The sequence below is a fragment of the Neophocaena asiaeorientalis genome, unplaced genomic scaffold (genome assembly GCF_003031525.2).
Source record: "Neophocaena asiaeorientalis asiaeorientalis breed wild unplaced genomic scaffold, Neophocaena_asiaeorientalis_V1.1 scaffold177, whole genome shotgun sequence".
Classification (NCBI taxonomy): Eukaryota; Metazoa; Chordata; class Mammalia; order Artiodactyla; family Phocoenidae; genus Neophocaena; species Neophocaena asiaeorientalis.
This window is the reverse complement of record NW_020172779.1, coordinates 4507767-4529954: the sequence shown is the minus strand read 5'-3', so window position 1 is coordinate 4529954 and position 22188 is coordinate 4507767. Positions and strand designations below refer to the sequence as shown.

Sequence of the window (22188 nt, the reverse complement as noted above, 5' to 3'; positions counted from 1 at the left end):
CTGCTTTAAATCATAGAAAGAGCCTTTTTCACCTCAAAAATGTCAACTTGATAAAAAAATAAATAGATAATAAGATCACCATGAACATTATAACAACTTGAAATACCTCATGGCCGTTGCAATAATTGCTAGCTCCTCATCTGGGAAATGTCTAGCAATTGTCAAAACACTCAGAGCAACTAAAATTTCAGTAAATGTGAAAGTGATACTGCACAATCGGATGGATTTCCAGCTGGCAATCATATCCCCATGGTCTTACCCAACTTTGGTTTCCATGTGAGACAGTAGCACAGTCTTGCTTATTGGACTGAGGTATTCCAAGCAGTATGCCACAAAGGTACGGTGGAAAGGAGAAATGCGGTCTGCTTTTCTCTGCCGCCAGTTTTCCTGAAACAGCCGGTAGGCACATTATTTTATATTAAAATAAACACACTATATTGTAGATGAGATTGCGACATTTAGATGAATTTTTGAGATGAGCTATGGAACTGCAAATAAATGTATTTTTGCGGCATTGGCAAACTTCAGCTTCCCTGGGCTGAATCACTTGGCAGAGACAATTCTGCCTGCCTTAGTTAACTGAGAAACTGGGAGGTGAGAGGGAACAGAAGGAGAGAAGGGGTGTAGGAGGCATTTTACAATTTAGCAGGGTGGATATTGGTGCCTCCTTTAGATATTTATATCTAAAATCCCACTGGTCTTAAGTCACTGGGTAGAAGAACAAAATTCAGGTCTAGGACTTTTAAGGATGAATGTGCCTTACAAGGAATTGGGGTTTATTGTGATGTATGATGTCTCCCAGGTGAAATGAAGGTGGAGTAATAGCACAGCTATGTCCTTTATCCCTTTTCATTTCTTTTCCTTTCTGCTATTCAGCCCTTCAGTCCAGTTCAAATCAACATAATTCAAAATATTATTACTCCATACAAAGATAGATGTATTTCAAGGTAGATAGGTAGATAGATAAATCAAAATATAGAAAGAAAAAAAGAGAGACACACAGAAAGAGATTCCATGAGTTAATGGAATTGTTACTTACTCCTGCCCCATCCCACCTATTCTTCTGCCATAGTGGAGGGCATAAGACCAAACCGAGCTACTTGGGGACAACAACAGGACATTGTGTCCCAGTCAGCAAGACACACTGTATTTTCCTTGAGGCCAGTGAAAAGGAAGAATGAGAATCAACATGAGGCTTACAAGTGACCAGCATTCCATCATGGGATGAGAGTCTGTAAGGAGACAAAGACAAGGAGAACGCAGAGAAGGCAGCTGTAGCACAATCCAGCTGTAGCCCTATGTTTCCCACTTTCCTTCCCTACTTCAGTTAGTCTGAGTTGAGTTTCTCTTTCTTGCTATTAAAATCTTCTGGCCCAAAGAAGTACAAAGGGAAAGCTATAAGCCCAGAAGTGGTGGTGCAGAGGGAATGGGGAAACACATTTCTAGAGTAACCATACTACTTGCACAAATGACTTTTGCTTGATTGAGCTGATTTTGATTGAGAATAAAATTTTGAGCCGACCTGTGTGTTGAGTTTTAATTAGAATTAAAATAGACTCGTGATAACGAACTTATTGAAGAATTTAAACATCCAACTGTATATATACATTTTCATTCTATAAGCATGATGGCCATGACAGCAAAGAGTTTCAGGGTCTTGTGGAATTTTTAAAAAATAGTTCTCAAGGATTGGGGATCATAAGAGTGTCCTCCAAGACCTGAGAAGCCAGGATATGCCAAGGGGTGGACGGCACACTTGAATTCCATCTCACCCTTTTGCGTTGGCAATTTAGAAAGCTCCTAAAGTTAGGACTCATACATTAGTCCCCTTTGCATATGCCAAACCCAGCTCTGTAGACTTAGTAGCTCCTTCTTCTCCTGTGAATAAATCTGTAAACATTTTGTGAAAAGTCCCTACAATGAACTCTATTATTTTAAAGAGTGTCTCCTGGCCCCGTCTTCTAATTTTCATTGAAAATTTCCTGTTCAGTCCTGGGTTCATGTCCCATTGCCTCACAAGTTGTATCCACCATTCTGCCTATCTCTTTATTCTGATGCTTTATTAGGACTGTCTGTATTAATCCTGGCTGTCCACTGCTTGCTGCCTTTCTAATTTCAGTGATCTTCCAACTTCCTTATCTTATCCTAGTTCCTAAAATCCCTAATAGGCATTGTCAGCCTCTGCTTGCTGAAGAAGAAAGCTTGGACTCCGGTCTTTGTGCTAGATGTTTTTGTTCGGCCTTCAACTACATCTTTACCTGGCTCCACCATGTTTAGAGACTGGGGAGGTTGAATTTTTTAGCCTACAACAACTGGATCCTTTACTCTCTGGTTTCTGGTTGGGATTGGACAATGGGAAGCACTTGTGGGTTAACAGGAAGCAGTGGGAGATGCTAGTCAGCTAATGATCTGTTGGTTTCTCTCCCTACCTGGCAGCAGGTTGCTTTCCTACCTCTAAGGCCACAGATCCTCTTGGGTGGATCTCCCATGAGCTCTCTCCAGGTCTGGTAACCCATTTCTCACATTGGTCCTATAGGTCCTGCTGTTACTACCCTACATGTTTCATCACCTCTTGGTGGTTTCCCTTGACTCTGTCTACACCTTTGTAAAATTTCCCTTTTCAAGGCTTCTCAATCATCTCATTTGCATGTGCCATCTCTTTCCCATAAGGACCCTGAATAAAACACCCCTTGGTCCTAATGTGCTGCTCTGAACATAGTAGGACCAAGGTACACCAAGAGGCTTTGAATTCTGTTCCTGGATTCACCCTTTATAAGGTAGTTATTGAGCCAACATATACTGGTTACTCATTATATCCTAGATATTTTCCTCAGCCATTGTGCTACAGAGATGAATGTGGTATAATCCCTGACCTCAACAGAAATGTCCTGACAGGAACATACAGAATTGTGTGGAGAGAGAACAGTGGAAGAAACCCCTGAGGGTCTCTTAGAAAGCTGAGATGTATAAGTTGTGTTTCATTGGATGAGTGAAAATTTGCTAAGCAGACAATAGGGAAAAATACGCAAAGGCAACATACACAAATCAGAGAGATGAAAAAGCCGTGGAAACTTCTAGTACATGTGCATATTTGGAGGTGTGCACTTAGAAGGGGTGGTGAATGGAGGGGCTGAAAATGTAGGCAGAAGCCGTATTACAAAGATCGCATATTCGTTCATCAAGTATCTAAGTTTCATAGCATGTTATATTATGAATTCTTGGCTTTATCCCATAGGACTATAAGTACAGGACAGGATTGGAGGCAAGATATCTGTGATGTAGAACTGCAAAGGCTAGAACATTATTGCCATCATGGAACAAGTGATATTTCATTCTTAAAATTAAATAAAAACAGCATATCCCACTATATACATCACAGTAGTTTTTCCAGGCTAGAATACTGTCTACAGCAACGGGAGCTGAATGCTTTCAGCATCCCAAACAGAGGACCCAATGTCCTCACTAAGAGGGACCCACACGGCCACACTTCCCTCCAGAGGCACTCACAGTGTCCTTTAAGAAGACCCCTGAGCTCTCCATCTTCCTGCCACACTGCATCCCAGGATCACATCACTTCAGCCCAGGGGACCCCAATTATGTCATTTTTCCTCCTCTTGATCAGAGCAGTTGCTTCTCAAGGTTCTTTTCAGGAACTTCCTCATGTCTGACTTTAAGTGCTTTCCGCCAGATCCCCTTGGAACGCTCTGTCTCTATTAGTCACTTCCTTTATGTGAAGCTGTAATTTTCCTTGCCTTCGGAGGGACAGAAAAAAGAGTAGTCTTCAGAATTCTTGAAATATCTATTTGTTCCTTTTGAGGCATGGACAATATGTTCTTAAGTTTCAAACCTATTCAGGACTGATGGAGGTGTTGTGAAACAGGAATGTGTTTGTACAGTTTTTCCTCTTTTCCATACATCCATCAATAAGTGTGTTGTACATGCTGACAACATGCCCAGAAAAACTGAGTGAGTTGTGAAATTCATCTAGAACCTAGGTAGCAAAGCCATAGCAGAAACTCTGGACTTTCGAAATATGCCCATTATCATATGGTAAGATGGAATAGTGTAGGGATTTAACAATGAAAGCACTGAACTGAACTGCTTGCAATGAAATCCCAGCTCTAAGGCCCAGCAATGGACCTTAGAGATGCTACTTAATCTCTGTGTTTCTATTTATTCATAGGTAAATGGAGGTAGTAATAGTATGTACTACACAGGGTTGATTTGGGGATTAAATTGAAACCACATATAAAATGCTTAACATAGCACTCAAATTATATTAGTTATATTATTTTGATTGACAATGTCCAACTTCCATTCTTGATTGGATTGCTTCAACTCTCCTTTACTGAAAAGCTTCTGGAAAATATTACCTGTATATACTATCTCTACTTCTTTGCAGCCCATTTCCCCATCAACCCAGCTCTACTTTGTCTCTTGCCTCCCCCATACTATTGAGACTTTTGCTAAGTTCCTTCAGGATTTCATGTTGACAAATCCAATAGGTGTTTTTTAACCGTTTGTACTTGAACTCTCAGAGACATTCAATAAATTTGATGCTCCCTTCCTGAAATGTTCCTGATTCTACTACTATTCTCTGCCCACCCTTTAACAATGAACCTTAAGAAACCTACCCTTATCCTTCTTCCTAACCTTTAAATATTAGAATAACTTAGATCTCAGGCCTCGGATATCTGCTCTCCTCACTCAACATTCTTACCCAAAGCAACTTCTCCCATTTCTGTACCTTCAAATCTCAGCTCTACACCCAGGATTGCTGTGGGGGACTCTGGCCAGGACTGCCCATGGAAAGTCTCTAAAATAAGATGAATGGGACATGTCTACGTGTTATGATACAGACTCAAGTAAACTGAAATTTTAAAATTGCTAGCACAGAATTTCAAGGTCTAGAACCTGGTCTTCAGGCATATATGACATGGCTTGCTGATTTGCAGAATTATTGTTATATAATAGCATATGTTGTTTCTGACAAGGTCTTTTTTTTTTTTTGGACTCTCAACCACTGCGCCACCAGGGAAGCCCTGACAAGGTCTTTTGAAGAGAAAGAAGCTTGATTGCTCAGGACTTCTCAGACATACTGCATTACTCTCCTCATGTGGGGTGCTGAGTATTACCACTGTTTTGAGTGATTCTTAGTGAGAAATAGAAAGGAAACTTGCTCAGATGTGGGTGGATATCACTCTTCCTAATTAATAAAGTATCAGTGAGTTTTATTTCTTCAGTCTTTGGGTTCATCCTTGATTTCTCTGATCTAGGTTTAAGACGTTTAGCATCACGAGCTAGACGGTAAAAATGATCTAATAACTTATATGGGAGGAAAGGAAACAAGGATAATACAGCACTCTCCTCATGTCAGAGTAGGCTAATGCTAAGCCTGGTACCTGGTGGTAAAAGAATAAAAGTCTTATTGGGCACATTCCTTTGATGAGAAAAAAGAGGAATTTATGCTGATGGATTCAAAAGGAGATAGACTAGAGATTAACTCTTCTTTATTAGAGACTAACCCTTCTTTATTAGAGACTAACTCTAGGATAGCTAGAGAGATCAAGTTTAGCAGAAAGGTAGGACGCTGAGAATAGAACAGGGAAGCAGAAAGCAGAAACCTCCACCTCTCCAGATCACATAGTAATCAAAAAGGCAGTACATGGAGTTGCTGATCACGCAGGTGATGGGGCCATGGCTAGAAACCTCAAAGCCCACCAGGAATCTTTAAGTTAGAGGGAATTCATTAAACATGAGATTTCTGAGGAAAGCCCTGGAAGAGCTGGGGTACAGAAAATGATCAAATATGATGAAGTCTCAAAGCTTTAATTCCTTGAGGTTTCTAAAGTCCATTGGGTATCCCAGGTTCTTCTTCTGCTTGCCACTGAATAGAGTATTTTCCACATTATCCTTTACCACAACCAGCAGCTTCAGCTGAGATCATCTAGTAGGAGTATGGTGAGAAGTGTTTGAGACCCAAGCTAGAAGTATAACTGTAAAAATGGCATTCTTCTAGGAAAAATATTTCCTGATGCTGGGATACCAGTTAGATAATCAATTTGACTGGTTTTGGTGAGTTAAAGTGGACTTTATTGAACTTGATGGGAAGGAGATTCTCTAGATCAAAGGCTTAACCAAAAGTCCTTTATGGGCATTGAGCACATAAGCCTAAATGAGGGTGGGGTTACTTTCAGTGATCTTTGCGCAAAATAAAGTAGAATTGCATTTTACTCTTCATCATTGGATGCCAGTGGAAGAAGTCATGTTAAGAGTAAAGGAACTAACCAGACAAAGATGTCACAAAAAAGAAAACTACAGGCCAATATCACTGATGAACATAGATGCAGAAATCCTCAACAAAATACTAGCAAACAGAATCCAACAGCACATTAAAAAGATCATACACCATGATCAAGTGGGATTTATCCCAGGAATGCAAGGATTCTTCAATATATGCAAATCAACCAATGTGATACACCAAATTAATAAAATGAAGGATAAAAACCATACGATAATATCAATACATGCAGAAAAAGCTTTCGACAAAATTCAACACCCATTTATCATAAAAAACCCTCCAGAGAGTAGGCATAGAGGGAACTTACCTCAACATAATGAAGGCCATATATGACAAACCCACAGTCAACATCGCTCTCAATGGTGGAAAACCTGAAACCATTTTCCACTAAGATCAGGAACAAGACAACATTGCCCATTCTCACTGCTATTATACAACATAGCTTTGGAAGTTTTAGCCATAGCAATCAGAGAAGAAAAAGAAATAAAAGGAATCCAAATTGGAAAAGAAGAAGTAAAACTGTCACTGTTTGCAGATGACATGACACTATACACAGAGAATCCTAAAGATGCTACCAGAAAACTACTAGAGCTAACCAACGAATTTGGTAAAGTATTAAAACAGATAGCTAGTGGGAAGCAGCTGCATAGTACAGGGAGATCAGCTCGGTGCTTTGTGACCACCTAGAGGGGTGGGATAGGGAGGGTGGGAGGGAGATGCAAGAGGGAGGGGATATGGGGATATATGTATACGTATAGCTGATTCACTTTGGAGTGATTACAGACAGTCTGACAGTAAAGATTTCCAGTGTAAGGTGTTTACATACCAGGGCCCAGATATCACGTTATTCCTCTCCATATGGAACTGAGGGATTGTTTGTGGTGATCAAAGGAACACATCCTTTTTTCATGTATAATTTCACCCTCCAACTACTATCTTCGTAATTCATACAGGCATGAATCAATGAGGCCTGGACATTAGTGCATAGTGAGCTACTGAATTTTTGAAAATGTAAGAATGAGGAAAACTTACAGCAAAACTTTTTAAAAGGAGCAGTAGTATAATCGTCATCCCGTCCCCAGTAACACAGATTATCTGAGGAAAGAAGAGGTTAGGTATTTTTTCTTTTACACTTTCAAAGATGGAGACACAAACATATATATTTACCCCCTGCCCTGCACTTTTTATAAAATATCTCCATGCAAGGGTGTTTAAGGTTAGAAACCCCAGAAGAAATATTTTCAAGCTTCTTTAAAAACTGTGCTTTTTGATATTTCATTCCAGTGTCTCAAAATGTATTTTTGGATCTCCTTTTTCTCAAATGTAGTGATCAAAATTTTGGACTCTTGGAAATAGCTTCCTATGTTTGTTCACTCTATTCTTTAAGCCCTAAGGTCCTTTAGGGCAAAGATAATATCCCTATTCTGTGGAAGAGAGAATTGTGGTGATTGTAATTTTGTGCCTGTACATAAATCCTTCATCCTTCCTGGAGACTGAGTCCCTGAAAAGTACCAACGTCAGCAGAATCAAAGATAAGGTCAGACAAACCAGGGAGTCTGGGGAAACGTATTTGGAAACATTATTATTTTAAACATAAACATTTCCAAAAAGCATCTATTTGTAAAACACATATGTTTCTCCCGGTAAGCTTTCTCCAGAATCATTTTCTCTGAGTTGATTCAGGAAATATACACATGAAATTGTGATCTCCTAGGAAAGAGTCTTCCGCAGTTGTCTATTATGTGCACTACACTTAGTAAAAGTATTCACCTAGACTTTATTGGATGTAAATTGAACGTGTTTTGCAATTATGTCTCCACTTACCTCATTTTCTCAAGACTTAGGAAATTTCTGTGCCTGCCTTGGTTTTTCACATATCCTGGCAGAGCTTATGAGTATTCTTCCCGACTGATGTTCTGTCAATATATCGAGGGGTGGGTTGTAGACAATCCTCATCTCTATCACCTCCCCCAGAAGCCCACTAACCCAGTTCGTCCAAAGGATAAGACTTACCTCTTGATAAATTCATCTGTTTAAGGGTTCTAAAGCGAAAAACACATAGGCCAAAGCATTACATACCTTTAAAATTGTGTGGACACACATGAATCTGCATTATTTCCCAGCTACAGATTCCAACATGGTGATTAATTTAAGGCTGCTGTGCTCACATTTTAATAAATTGTAAAATTCTGATTCCCTTCCCCCTTCTCCCTACCTGTCTTTATTTTAGTATGAAAGTGACAGTCTGTGGGAAATCTGGGTTTCACTGAATGTCAGCTGTAGGTCACCAGAAAAAAATAATGTGGAGGAATATTTACCAAGTGTTAACGCTCATCCATGCACAATCACAAGGATATATTCTGTCTTGTGAGGTAGTGGTGTGGGTGAGCATATACAACGACATGAGAACTTCTTGTTCACATCAAAATTAGCCAGCCTACAGGAATTTATAAATGTATTTGAAGAGATGTGTCAATGTTGCTCTTCAAGAAATGGTAACGTTGTACTTTTACCAAAAAAAAAATTCTCTTTGTCCAACCTATTTCAGTATAATTTTGAAGAGGCGTTATGTTGAAGAGGAAGTAGGAGTAAAAATAGAATAGGTTTATATATTCCATCCATGACAGTGGATTAACTCTTGGGCTTCAGTGTGGTAACCTCGATGTTCAATGAGCCAAAGGAGAGTTCTGTTCATGAGGCTAGAAGTCTGATCTGTCTTCTTTTCCATTGTGTCTCCAGCCCTCATCACATGGTAAATGCTCCATAAGTACATTTGATGAATTAATGAGTTAGTGAGCTCTACTAGGCACCTAAGCCAATTGTTCGCCATGTCAGTTTCATGAACCTGGTCTCTGCCTTGGACTTCATCTCACTGGCACTGGACACCTGCCCTGAACCCTCTCAGTCAGGTCTTACCAAACCATCAACCTCTTAACAGCCTCCTCCCTTAGGGTTGAACCCTCTCCACTGAATACCCTCTCCTAATAAATAGATTATTTATAATTGAGATGCCCCACATGACCTTCAATCCCAGTTCTACTCTATATCTGTGCCTCTAATGCCTCACCAACAAAATTTGAATTCACTGGGAGTGGGGCATACCATATAGGGTTAGAGAAATGTACAAAACTGGGTATCGGGCTTCCCTGGTGGCGCAGTGGTTGAGAGTCCGCCTGCCGATGCAGGGGACGCGGGTTCGTGCCCCGGTCTGGGAAGATCCCACGTGCCGCGGAGCGGCTGGGCCTGTGAGCCATGGCCGCTGAGCCTGCGCGTCCGGAGCCTGTGCTCCGCAACGGGAGAGGCCACAACAGTGGGAGGGCCGCGAACCGCCCCCCGCACAAAAAAAAAAACCTGGGTATCCACCTTAGTAACCAGTGCCACAGTGAGCATAGTTCTCCCTGCCCTGACTTGTACTTTCATTTAGAGGCTGATCCAGCTGGTCTCAGGGTCAGACCTCTCAGAGTTATGAACAGCAGAAGGTAGAACAAGGACGTAGATGGAAATTAGAGACAGCATATTTTATTTCACCGTAAGGAAAAACTTTCTAATGGGGTTAGAAAATTACCCAAAACCTTCAAATATGGACTGTGTGACCACCTGTTAGGAGTGCAGTAAAAGAAAGCCCTATATTGAAAACAATGCATGTATGTATACCACATCTGTGGAAATGCAGTGCGTGCTGCTATCTAGTTAACCTTTCCTATTCCAGAGACGTCTTATGGTCTCCAGGTATGCAATCCAGAGAGCTGGAAATTAATTGGTCAATAACAATCAAATAAGCTCATACATCTAAGCAGGAAAAAATACATCTTCTTTAATGTTAGTAGTTTTTATGGGTGAGTTGTCCAAAGTGTAATCAATGTTTGTTATATTTCTCTCAACACGGGATGTATACCCTTCTACAGTGTCTGGGCAATGACTCTGGACATAAGGTATTTCTCCTTGTCTGGCTATAGAGTGTGTTGCTTTGAAAGGGCAGCACTGTGCAATTGTGAATACATTTAAAATTTTCTTCCCCTGGAACCTTTATGTCATCCTCGGGAAGTGCCCAGATATGTTCCTGCAAAGTTGAATATACATTTAACTTTTGAGAATGAAATTGATTTTAAATGCTAATTATTTAAGGGAATTATCTACTTTATTCTCTTATGGGGCAAATAATTACTTGCTCATTTTTAGTTTTGGCAAATCTTAATTTTAATATATCTGCCTTGCTTTCCCTAAATCTGTAGTTATCTGCAAAACTGTAGTGACACTTTACTAAATCCCCTCCTCAACATTAATGACATGTGTAGACATTCCTGAATTTTAAAAGAAACCAGTGAGTACCATATTCGTAAGGCAAGTTTCTGAATCCCCAGCATTTCTACTAATTAACCCTAATCTTTAACTTTGGAAAGTAATCAAGAGAGATTATTTGAGCGCCTGTTATCACAAGAGAATCGTGGATGAAATTCCATTCAATGTAAGAGCAAAAAACATAGGCTGGAGAGGACACTGGATTGACAGTTTCAATCAGCAGAGTGAAATCCTGCTTTTCTTTCAAATGAGTTGATTTTGGTAAACTTCTTAGCTTCCTTGGACCTCAGTATTCTCATTGGAGAGATGGCAGTAAAAACGTCTGCCCTTCGTACTTCCCAGAGTTTATCAGGATCACATGGAAAATGTTATGTGAAGACATTTATTTTGTAAAGCACAAAGTAAGTTTTATAGCAAATCTAATTAAATGTGTGGTGCCTTCAAAATTTCTCCCAGGCAAGGTCTCAGGATGAATCCTATCTTTGAAACTCTGTCATCTTCTCTTGGAAGCAATGGCAGCAACGATGAGTCATTGAGAGAAATGTTGTTATTATTATAATAATCATAATAGAAATTAGAATAGCATGGACGGTACACACAATTAATATTCATACTTGGGGGGCTTAGAACAAATCAGAATATGGATCCCAGTGTGAGCTGCCCATAGGCAATGTTTACTGTCTGTTCCCTCGCTCCTCTTTTCTAATCCCTTTCTTTTCCTCTAAGTGCTTCTAGATTCTTGTTCCTCAAGCTCTTGGCTGGCATTCTACCCCAGGATACTGGATTTGATATGGTGTCCTGCTTTGTAATTTTTTTTTTTTTTTTTGGGGGGCACGTGGGCCTCTGACTGTTGTGGCCTCTCCCGTTGCGGAGCACAGGCTCCGGACGCGCAGGCTCAGCGGCCATGGCTCACGGGCGCAGCCACTCCGCGGCATGTGGGATCTTCCCAGACCGGGGCTCGAACCCGTGTCCCCTGCATTAGCAGGCAGATTCTCAACCACTGCGCCACCAGGGAAGCCCCTCATTAACTGTTCTGCCAGCATTTTAAACGTCTAATTATATGTCACAAACTATAACTGGAGCATCAGTTTATAAGGGGATAATCTAGGGTTTTGTTGAACTTTTATTTTAAAATTTCAATTTAGAGCTGCTTTGAGGTTTGATCTGCAGTTCAAAGTAGAATTTTACCAGCTTAGTAAATGTGAGTCTCAGGCATGTTCCAAACTCCACACTTGACACATTCTTGTGATATACTTGAAAGTACTTGAAGGCATCACTGATGTGAGATTTTTACAACATACAGTTGCAGAGAATAAAGGGCCTCCCACAAAATGTCACCATGCATGATATATTAGAGGCAGACAAGAGTCTTAGAGACTTGGTGTTGGTAGCACCCTGAAGCTTCTAGAGTTTTCTGAAGGCTTCACAAACCCTTTCCTTCATTCTCCATGCCCAAGGGGAGAAAAGTTGCTATGGATGAACTTAAGATGAGGAAAAATGGAGCCATATTAATAAAGGGGGCAATTTAGCAGGAGGATTATAAATAATATTGTGTGGGAGCTAACCTTTTCTTTTTTTTCTTTTCAATTTCTAGAGCTCCCTTTTCCTCAGATCACAGGGTTAATATCTGGAGGCCTGGAATTTACCTGTGGGCCTACAGAAAGGGGGCCAAGGCTTGGTATACTTCAGTGAAGGCCGTCAACCAGAAGAACAGAAGTTATCTGTACGATTCCATATGGTCTGGAACAGGGCACTAGGCTAGAAGTTCCTCATATAGAGGCTTAGAGTTGAAGTATTTCTGAGTGTATGCAAAGAAGAGGACCTTGCATGTGTGGCTATGGCCATGGTGGGTGACTGGTCAAAGAACTGGGGATCTTGGGTTCAAAGACAGATAATACCTTGACATTCCTAAGAGAAGAGCCTCTCATATGTCTGGCTTGGAGCCTAATCATCCCCAACCAACTATCCAATTATCCACTGGGCTAGACAGACAGTGGTTTACGGCTCTAGGGAGAGGTGGCAGAGCAAATGCCAAGTGAGAACTTCATTTGAGACATAGACAACCACCTCCTGCACAACTAGTAATTCGAGCTCTCTCTTGGGACCCGTAACCTGGTGAGCTTATGGCTCAGTAACATACCGTGTATGAAAATGTTCAAAATCGCCATGGACGAACATGGCGATGGAGATTCCAAACCTCAGTCTAGCATTTCTCACTTGCCTTGAGTCAGAATGAATTTAGTGTAATTAGACAGAAAAAGATGGATAAAAATAACTGCCATGGTAGTCACGGGGAAATGACAAATGTACAGCAAGAGGGAAGTTACTTTTTCTTCTTGACAAACTCACAGACAAAGTACATGCTAAGATGGCACTCTGTGTCATTCCACCTGCCTGAACTCAGCATTTCCACACAGTCCTCGTGGCCGTAGGGGTCGCTGGGCTCACCCTCCTTCCAGTTGCTGTAGTTCTGCAGTGGAGTGTTGTCGGTGAACACATACTGGCCTTCTCTCTCAAGGTCATTCACCCCGATGAACACCCGGAAGAAGCCACTCTTGGAGACGTAGTCTGCCAGGAGCATGTTGGCAGCTTCATCCTTTGGCATGGCTAGCATTCCACCCCGGATCCGGCAGTGGGTCAGGGATTCCCTGTAGTTCTTCTCCTCCTGAACGATGTAGTAGAATTTCTCTTCGGTTTCCCTAATCCCTGCTATGACTTTGCAGCAAGGAAAAGAAGAATGTGATTATATATGTCAAAAAGAGAAACGCTAAGTATAAAATATTGCTAATTTAAATTCATTTATTCAACGTTTAAAATTCTTTTCCAAGAACCTATCATGAGGTGGGCACTGGTTCAATATTTTCTCCACCTTTCTAGCTGTCAAATGGGGAACAAACTCCTGTCATTGGTCCTCCCTTGTCTTTTTCTCCTTCACTTCCCTCACAATGTGAAGCAGAGAGCTATTTTGACAAAGATGTGTTATATGAACTGTCACTCAGCTCATCTCAGACAATTTTTCCCCTCCTAGTTTATGCTTTTGCCACACTTACAGTTCCATGAGCATGACCTTCTCTCTTCCACTTCCGTACCTTTCATGCCTGGAAGGTCTTCTTACTGCTTTATCTGGCAAATTCCTACCCGTCCTTTAGATCTTAGTGGAAGTGTTCTCTCCTATAAGAGCCTTTTCAATGCTCCTGGACAGACATGAGCACTCCTGTGCATTCTCCCCTATGTTTCCATTGTCCCTTTCACTTCACAGCACTTGACACATTCTAGTCTAATTGTTTGTGTGTCTCTTCTACTGAACTGTGAGCATCTTGAGGCCAGTGACCATGTCTTTGCCACTCTGTAGCCTCAGTGCCTGGAACAGCGTTAAGGGGTGGTAAAGGCTTATTGGACTGATATGGAAATAATACAGAAGTTTGTCCCTATGGGCCAGATTCCTAGATTGTGAACATATACATCAATTGAGATAGATGGTCTATACTTCACTCCAGGTACATGAAGGAGACTGAGCTTCTGAGTAAGATTCAGGACAGAATTGGGGACTCAGAATCATCCCTAGCTCATAATATGCTATGTACGTTTTGGCCTATGGGGGCATCTACATACATCTTTTTAGGGTCTATAAGTTAAAATTTACAAATAAATCTATGAGCACTCAAATGTTAAGGACTATTGCACTATGTTGAACCCCTGGGGTCTGGTTTATTCATTAAGGTCCAAGTCATGTCAGATGCGGCATCTTCTGTATAGGTTACAACCAGAGTTATAACTGAGGGTTAGTTCATATCAAACATTTCCTATGCCTTTAGTATTACAAGACGAGAATGGACGCAAGACGGCAACTGTTTGCCTCCAGTATTGTACAATAAATATGGCTGGATTATAATAAATAAAAGTACAACAAAGTGAAACCAACCGTAACAGTAACTAAAACAGTTCCCTCATTCATACTGTCTCAGGAGAGGGCACATAAGCCCCACTTTAAGGGCTTTATTGAGAACTTTAATAGGGAAATACAAGGGAAAACAAAAATGACTGATATGGAAAATTGCACAATTTAGAGAAATGCATAATGTTCCTATTGATTTGCACTGAGGGTAGAGGAGTCATGAAACCTGTGTTCAGATCCATGCTCCACTGTTCATTAGCTTGTATCTATGGGTAAGATAATCTCTCTAAGCTTCGGTCTAATCATAAAAATTATTATTATTCCAAGTACTCAAGAAAGTAGCTGTTGTTTTTATTATTACTTTTATCTTCTGAGATGCTGGCTGTCTGTTTGAAAGCTGGGCCCTTTTTTTCTTAAGGCCCAGCTAGCCAGACTCTGCCTCTTCTTCATTCCCCTCTCTCACTAAAGCACCCTTTTCTACCCATAGGAGCACACATATGTATGTCCACAGGAAGTGGACCTAAAGCGTCCTAGACTGAGTGGATAATTAGAATTTTGAGAGACTTTAAACTGTTGACACTATTCAGTAGGCCTTTGCCCAAAGTTATTTCCTGCTAGGGATGTTGGAATTGCAGTGTTGAAAGAGATAAATCCACGGATAAATAGTACAAAGCGATAGAAGAGACTCACCATTCTTGACAAACTTCATCGATGTCTTGAGGCGAGCCACACTGATATCCAGTTGTCCAACAACTTTTCGGTATCTTCCGCAATCACAGACAGTCCCTTTTAAATGACAAAGCTGTGAATTCATGTTGAAGCACAAGCAGACTGGTTGAAAAGAGCAATTGCTCTCTTCCCAATATTTACTGTCTGCTTCTAGTCTGGCTACATCTCTCTGTGAACGGCTATGCTTTTCGTCTTTTATTTAATACAGGGTTTCTGATATACCTTGTCTTTAGGAATTCAGAAAATATCTTTTAAAATATTTTAAATTAGTTAAAACACAGTTCTAAACCAGATTTTTTAAAAGAACAGTAAATATGACTAGCCACTGTACACATATTGTGGACCATTTGGCATTCTGTTGAACACAGAACATACCAGTCTCAGAATAAAATCTTTACAGCTTTTAAAAAAACATATTTCTAGCCAGTCTTCTCTTCTGTTACTGCATTGTTCACTGGCTCACACAACTCTGCCAAGACAGGAGAAAACTTTCACGATGAAATAAATGTTAATTCTGATTATCCATTTGCAGTATAGCTTAACGTTTCAAGGACTAAGTTTAAATCTTGTGAATAGATCTATCTTACAATTTCAAGAGTCAGTTGATCCATTTGTGGATTAACTATGATTTTAACTTCTGCCATTAATTCCCCTTTGCTCATTTACCTTTTCAATTACCTACTGGCAATGTGGCAGAGAAAGAATTGTAAGGAAAATGATGTAAAATTCAAATGATTCCCAGATAACCAACAAGGGCCTGCTGTAGAGCACGGGGAACTCTGCTCGATATTATGTAACAACTAAATGGGAAAAGAATGTGAAAAAGAGTAGACACGTGTATATGTATAACTGAATCACTTTGCTGCACACCTGAAACGAACGCATTGTTAATCAACTATACTCCAATATAAAATAAAAAGTTAAAAAAAATTCAAATGATTCCCTTTTCCTATTTAATGGCTGCTTCATGTCAACATTTCCATTGGCTTTGTTTCTTTGGTTGTTGAAAAGCAAAATGAATTCTATTAGCCAAAGGAAAAAAAATATCTGTGGCTTTATTTATCCACATTCACAGTTAAATATAAGGAAGTTAAAAGAGCTCTTAGAATTAGTCCGCACTACACCTTTACGGATAGAAATAATTGAAGCTCACCAAGAACAAGCTACTTTTTTCCTTGCATCGAGCGCTGGAAATAGACCTCTCTTTCAGTATCAGGGAGAAACTCCCCGGCCACTGAGGCATGTTCTGTAACCACAGGGCCTCACTGGATCAGGCCAGTTTGCTGCTGGCAAACTGCTTGGCCAGTATTTGGCTGAGATGTTGGTGGAATGTAAGACGTGCTGGTCCAATTGTTGTGGCCCTCGTGGATTTTCCTCCTGGTCTCAGAGAATGAGGGCTGCTTCCTGATGTGCTGGGTTTGCTACCTCATGGTAAGCATGGGAGGGGTGGAATGCACCATCCTCCCCTTCCCCAGAGGCCTGGAAAGTCACCAGCAGATAGAGAGGAAATTTTCATTCTTCCCTTTCTTCTGGCCCAAGGAAAATGAGGTTAATCCCACTGAAAAGACTATTGTTTTTCTATACACTATATTCATTTTTAAGATGAATAGATTTGGAATGATGCTAAAAATTAAGAAGAAAAACTAAGTATATTATACCTGCTTTGCCTTTTCCTCCAGGTATCCCAGGCAAACCCTTTTCCCCTTTGTCACCTGAAGAAAAACAGTAGCCATGAAAAGAACAACTAAATAAAATAGTGTTATTGATGAATAGAATAGAACGCATAAAATCTAATGAAATAGAATTATTTCAGGCAGACAATATCTTATACACCTAAAATAACAGGAAAGAGGTTTTAAAATTCATTGCAATATCTCCAACAAATATTCCTTGGTTTTATAAAAATAATTTGATTTTGAGTTGGCTGTACAGGTACAGCAAATCAAACAAGTCATAATTTAATTAGATGGAATGCAGAATTCCAGTTGGATGTATAAACGTTTAAGTTTGTGTCACTGATCTCACTAACATGTTTTTATAATGTGGCCTTCTGGGCAAAGCTAAGACAATATTCTGCATGTTTTTAATTTAAAAAGTACCATTGTTTTACACATCTGGATCAACTGATTAGCACTACACAGTGTCTGTGTATTTATTATGCCCCCAAGTTCTTCCATGTGGCTCTGCCCTTGGATTTTCAAAAACATGTATCATGCTTTTTCAATTTAATTCAACAAATACTTACTATTTACTTACTCTATGCAAGACAAAAGACTTGCTTGGTACTTTGAAAGGGTATAAAGAGAGACAAGATTAAACATCTGGCTTGAAAGAGTTTATGCTTTTTGGAAGAGATGTGATATATGCAAATATCCATAATTTAAAGTTGTGTCAAAAATATTATACTGACATATCAACCTTGATAATTTTCCTCTCTGCTCTTTTTTGTATTTGACCCTTTTCTTATTCAGTCAGAGACATCCACAAAACAGTTTTCAGAGAATCAGAATTATTAAAGCAGAGAGGAAAAAAATGTTGAATTTTTTCAACTTCAAAATAAGCTCTTGAAGCCCACATCAGGCACAATAATTGAAAGCAAAACTTTTGATTTATAAGAGGAAATGTTTGCCTGAAGCTTTGGGCCCTGAAGTCCTCTTCTCCAAAGAGAAGACCCTGATAGAAGTAAAACAGAGTTTATGCTTCAACGGTGATCTGGAAAAAGAATAAGAAAGAATTCAGGGGGATGAATGCAGGATGAAGGTCATCCAGGCTAGAGAAGAGTATGAGGCTTACTCTTGTAGAATAATGATGTGGCCAGGAATTGGGTATATGACCGAGGGGGCAATGTAAGGGGCAGTGGGGTCAGCATTGAGGTTCTGCCTAACCCCTTCCTTTCCCAGCAAAAGGGAAAACCTGGGAGCCACTCTAAAACCCAAAGGGTTCCCCATGTTGCCTGCCCACTAGCTATTCCTTCATCACTGTCTGCTGACTGCTTTTCACTGAGTCCCGTACATATTGACCAATGATCATGCAGAAAGGCATGCCTGCCAGGGCCCCCAGGGTTTGCTGAGCCTTTCCGAATTGACCTACGTGGACACTCTTCTTTACAGTGATGCCAGAGCTCCCCAGACAAAAGGAGGGGAGTCCTTGAAACCCCAAATGTAGTTTAAGTATGCTGGGGAATGCCTCAGAACTTGTACTTGGATGAAATGAAACAATGGTGAAATCTATGACAATGGAATGTGATAAATATTATAAGAAAGACCATGAGCAGAGATAACATACTCTGTCCAATGCAGACGGCAGTTGGAAGAGGTAGTGCCCCAGCTGGAAGAATGAAGGAAGGCTCTCCTGAGGAGATGGCATTGGAGCTTCAGCAGGTGAAGGTGGGAGCAACATAGGAAACAATGTACAGCAGAGGTACAGCTGGGAAAGAAGCATAAAGATATGCCGAGCACCCTGATGAGGAAGATTGATCTGAACACACCTAAGCTGTGTCCTGCAAACTCCTCATTCCCCTTATATGTAAATTGGAAAAGATAAGACTAGATTTTGAGAGTATGTTAATGGAAGAAAAGGAATATAAACTTGCTGAGTGCCAATCATTTGCCAAGTTAGATACTTTATAGGTATTATCATATTAAATCCAATGAGCTAGGTACTATCATTATATTTATTCTACAACTGAAGATATTGAAGATCAGAGAGGCAAAATAAATTGCTCAAGGACACCCAGCAATTCCATAGCAGTGCTGGTATTGAAACCCAACCACTTCTGACTCCCCAGTTCATGGTGCTTTTCAAATAACTTAACCAATGACTTAATGAAGGGAAGCCAAGTCTTCAAAACATGTTATAAAAAGTTGAAAGGAATATCAGTCCTATCATCACCAAAAGCAATATGGACTTGAAAGTTCATATGAATATGGCTTAATATTTTAATTAAAAATCGTTTATTTTCTTTATATGTGAATCCTTTCACTTCAACATAGGTTGAAAATTGATTCTAGTTCTGCTATGACCCTAGTTCTGGTCTAAGCCCAATAATGAATATTAAAAAAAAAAGCATACATAGAGTATTTGCTTTAGAAAATGATAGGTTTTGGGGGACTTCCCTGGCCGTCCAGTGGCTGGGACTCTTTCACTGCCGAGGGTACGGGTTCAATCCCTTGTCAGGGAACGAAGATCCTGCAAGCCGCGCAGCACGGCCAAAAAAAAATAGGTTTTTAAGGAAAACAAAGTGCTCATAAGAGACCAAGGAGATGAGACATTAGCACCATTGTCTACAAACAGAATGAAATAAAGGAATTGCCTGGTAGGTTTTCAGAGAAGGTAAAGACGGCTGTGGATCAGAGTAGGGAAAGATTCATTGAAGCAGTAGCCTTTAACTGGATCTTAATGTGGGAAATAGATACTTGAATTGATGCATGGACTTTTTTTTTTTTTTTTCTGAGAAGATGTAAGCCCTGTGACTACTTTCCCGTATTTTTTTTTTTTTTTGCGGTCCGCGGGCCTCTCACTGTAGTGGCCTCTCCCGTTGCGGAGCACAGGCTCCGGACGCGCAGGCTCAGCGGCCGTGGCTCACGGGCCCAGCCGCTCTGCTGCATGTGGGTTCTTCCCGGACCAGGGCGCGAACCCATGTCCCCTGCATCGGCAGGCGGACTCTCAACCACTGCGCCACCAGGGAAGCCCAGTCAGTTCTTTTTCATACCAATCTGGCTTTACTCTCTGACATGGTTCCTATAGTAGTCCTGTGGTTATTCAGCATTATACAGTTGACCCTTGAACAACACGGGTTTGAAATGTGCGGGTTCACTTATGTGCAAAGTTTTAAAATAAATATATTGGGGAAATTTTGGGAGATTTTCAACAATTTGAAAAAACTCACAGATAAACCACGTAGCCTAGAAATACTGAAAAAAATTAAGAAAAATTTAGGTATGTCATGAATGTATAAAATAGATGTAGATACTAGTTTATTTTATCATTTACACCATAAAATATACACAAACTGATTATAAAAAGTTAAAATTCATCAAAACTTACAGACACGACTACAGACCATACATGGTGCCATTCCCAGTTGCGAGAAATGTAAGCAAATGTAAAGATGTAGTATTAAATCATAACTGCATAAAATTAACTGGAGTAAATACTGTACTTAGGTCATAATTTCGTAGCCACCTCCCACTACTACTGTGGTGAGCTCCAGCATAGCGAGTATCTGCTTAAAATGCCCCTGTTATGCAAATCATCCGCACTTGAGCCCGTTCTCCTATGCTCAAATAAATTGTGTATCCAGGTTAAAGGAGATCGCTTTGTAACTTCAACCCAACAGAACGATGTCTGTATGAATTGCTGAATATCAGAAGCAATAAGGGAGGGTGGGAGGGAGCCTCAAGAGGAAGAGGATATGGGGACATATGTATGCATACGGCTGATTCACTTTGGTGTACAACAGAAACTAACACAGTACCGTGGAGCAATTATACTCCAGTAAAGATCTATTAAAAAAACAACCTGCTACCGTTGTGGTGCTTTTGGAGAAGACGATGGGATAGGGTGCTTAGATAATAAAGGGGAGGCTACCTGTGTTTCATAATATGGAAGCAGGAACATGCAGGATCAGGATATGACTGAAAACAAAAGGATGTATATACACGCACCTCAAATTCCTATCCTGTTAGTAGATCTCAGACACAGACTTATTATCATTCCACTCAGATTAAAAAGGAATATTATACTGTCCTCAGCTACACTGAGTTTTATGAATAATTGTTTTCTGCAACTGAGTGCGCTTCATGGTCATGACACCCGTTTTAATTGCATAAAGGATTATAACCAGTAGATCCCAAGAGAGAGTTCTGGGTAGAGACTAACTGAACTTTATGTTTGAATCTGTCCCTGAATTTTGCTCAAGGCCTTTTTTCAAAGACACGTTGCTTACGCAGGGAAGAAACTGCCAAGATAGGAGGAAAGAGAAAACTCGTGTTTTAAAAGAAAGGAAAGGGCTCATTTTTCATGGTGCAGAACATTTCGAGGGTAGGTTCGATTGGCTTTAAATTGCTACTGGAGAATAGTAAAATATAGCTTACCCTTCTTGCCAATGGGCCCGGTCTTGCCAATATTGCCTTGGTCTCCTACATCACCCAGTTCTCCTTTAATTCCTGAAAAGTAAAGCAAGTCATCTTTATATCCTAAGGTTTTATCTCCCCTTTAATGATGTGCCTAGTATATGATATTCACTTGAAGGAAATACTGAAAAGTGCATTCTTCTATCTGTGCTATATTATATACATCCTGTGCTATATTAACTATTTTAATAGCATTATAATGTACGTATTAAAATTAAAATGTGGGTGAGTGTGACAGTCCTGGGCCTGATGATATTAAAATGCAATATTTCTAAAGAACTACAGCAGAAGATGTTTAATCTAAAGGTCAGGTAAGGAGCTGAGTGAAAAAATTCTTGCAGTTTTTTCTAATTCTGTTCCTCCTGAGATCCATTTTGGCTTCACTCCGGGATTCTATTTCCTCGCTACTTTAAAACAAATTGGACTAGCTTAGCCATTTTTTTCAAAGGGGAGGGAACATACGATCATAAAACCTAGTGATTAAAGAGACATCAGAGATTGTCCCACCAAGTTTTCATCCAAAAAAAATATAATCAGGGGTTACTGAGTGCCTACAAAATTGTTACTAATTTGCATTTTTAATCCATGATTATCTAAAAAATATTTACCAGTTGTAAAGCTATCTAGTTGTGAGAATAATTTTGCAGTTGATTGTACATATTTATACAATAAGAAGAGTTTAAATCAGCATTTCTCAAATTGAAGTCTCAAAATCCTATGAGTCTTTTTCTCTCTTTAACTTACTGAAGATTTTAAAATCAGTGGTCTAGGGCCACTACCTTGTAGCAGATGGCAAGGAATAGTTCTAGTGCTTGGAAGACACACGCTGA

At 40.1% G+C, this 22188-nt stretch overlaps 1 protein-coding gene across 1 annotated transcript in view; it reads right to left on the bottom strand.

The window, feature by feature from the left end:
* Positions 1-11932: 11932 nt before the first annotated feature.
* COLEC10 (collectin subfamily member 10) overlaps positions 11933-22188 on the bottom strand; it is a 33845-nt gene continuing 23589 nt past the window's right edge. Inside the window, exons 3-6 of the mRNA XM_024741330.1 lie at positions 21320-21391; positions 16883-16936; positions 15186-15281; positions 11933-13315 (exon numbers count right to left, since the gene is read on the bottom strand). Coding sequence (XP_024597098.1) covers positions 12924-13315; positions 15186-15281; positions 16883-16936; positions 21320-21391 — 614 coding nt within the window. The 3' untranslated portion in view covers positions 11933-12923. The remainder of the gene's footprint in view (positions 13316-15185; positions 15282-16882; positions 16937-21319; positions 21392-22188) is intronic.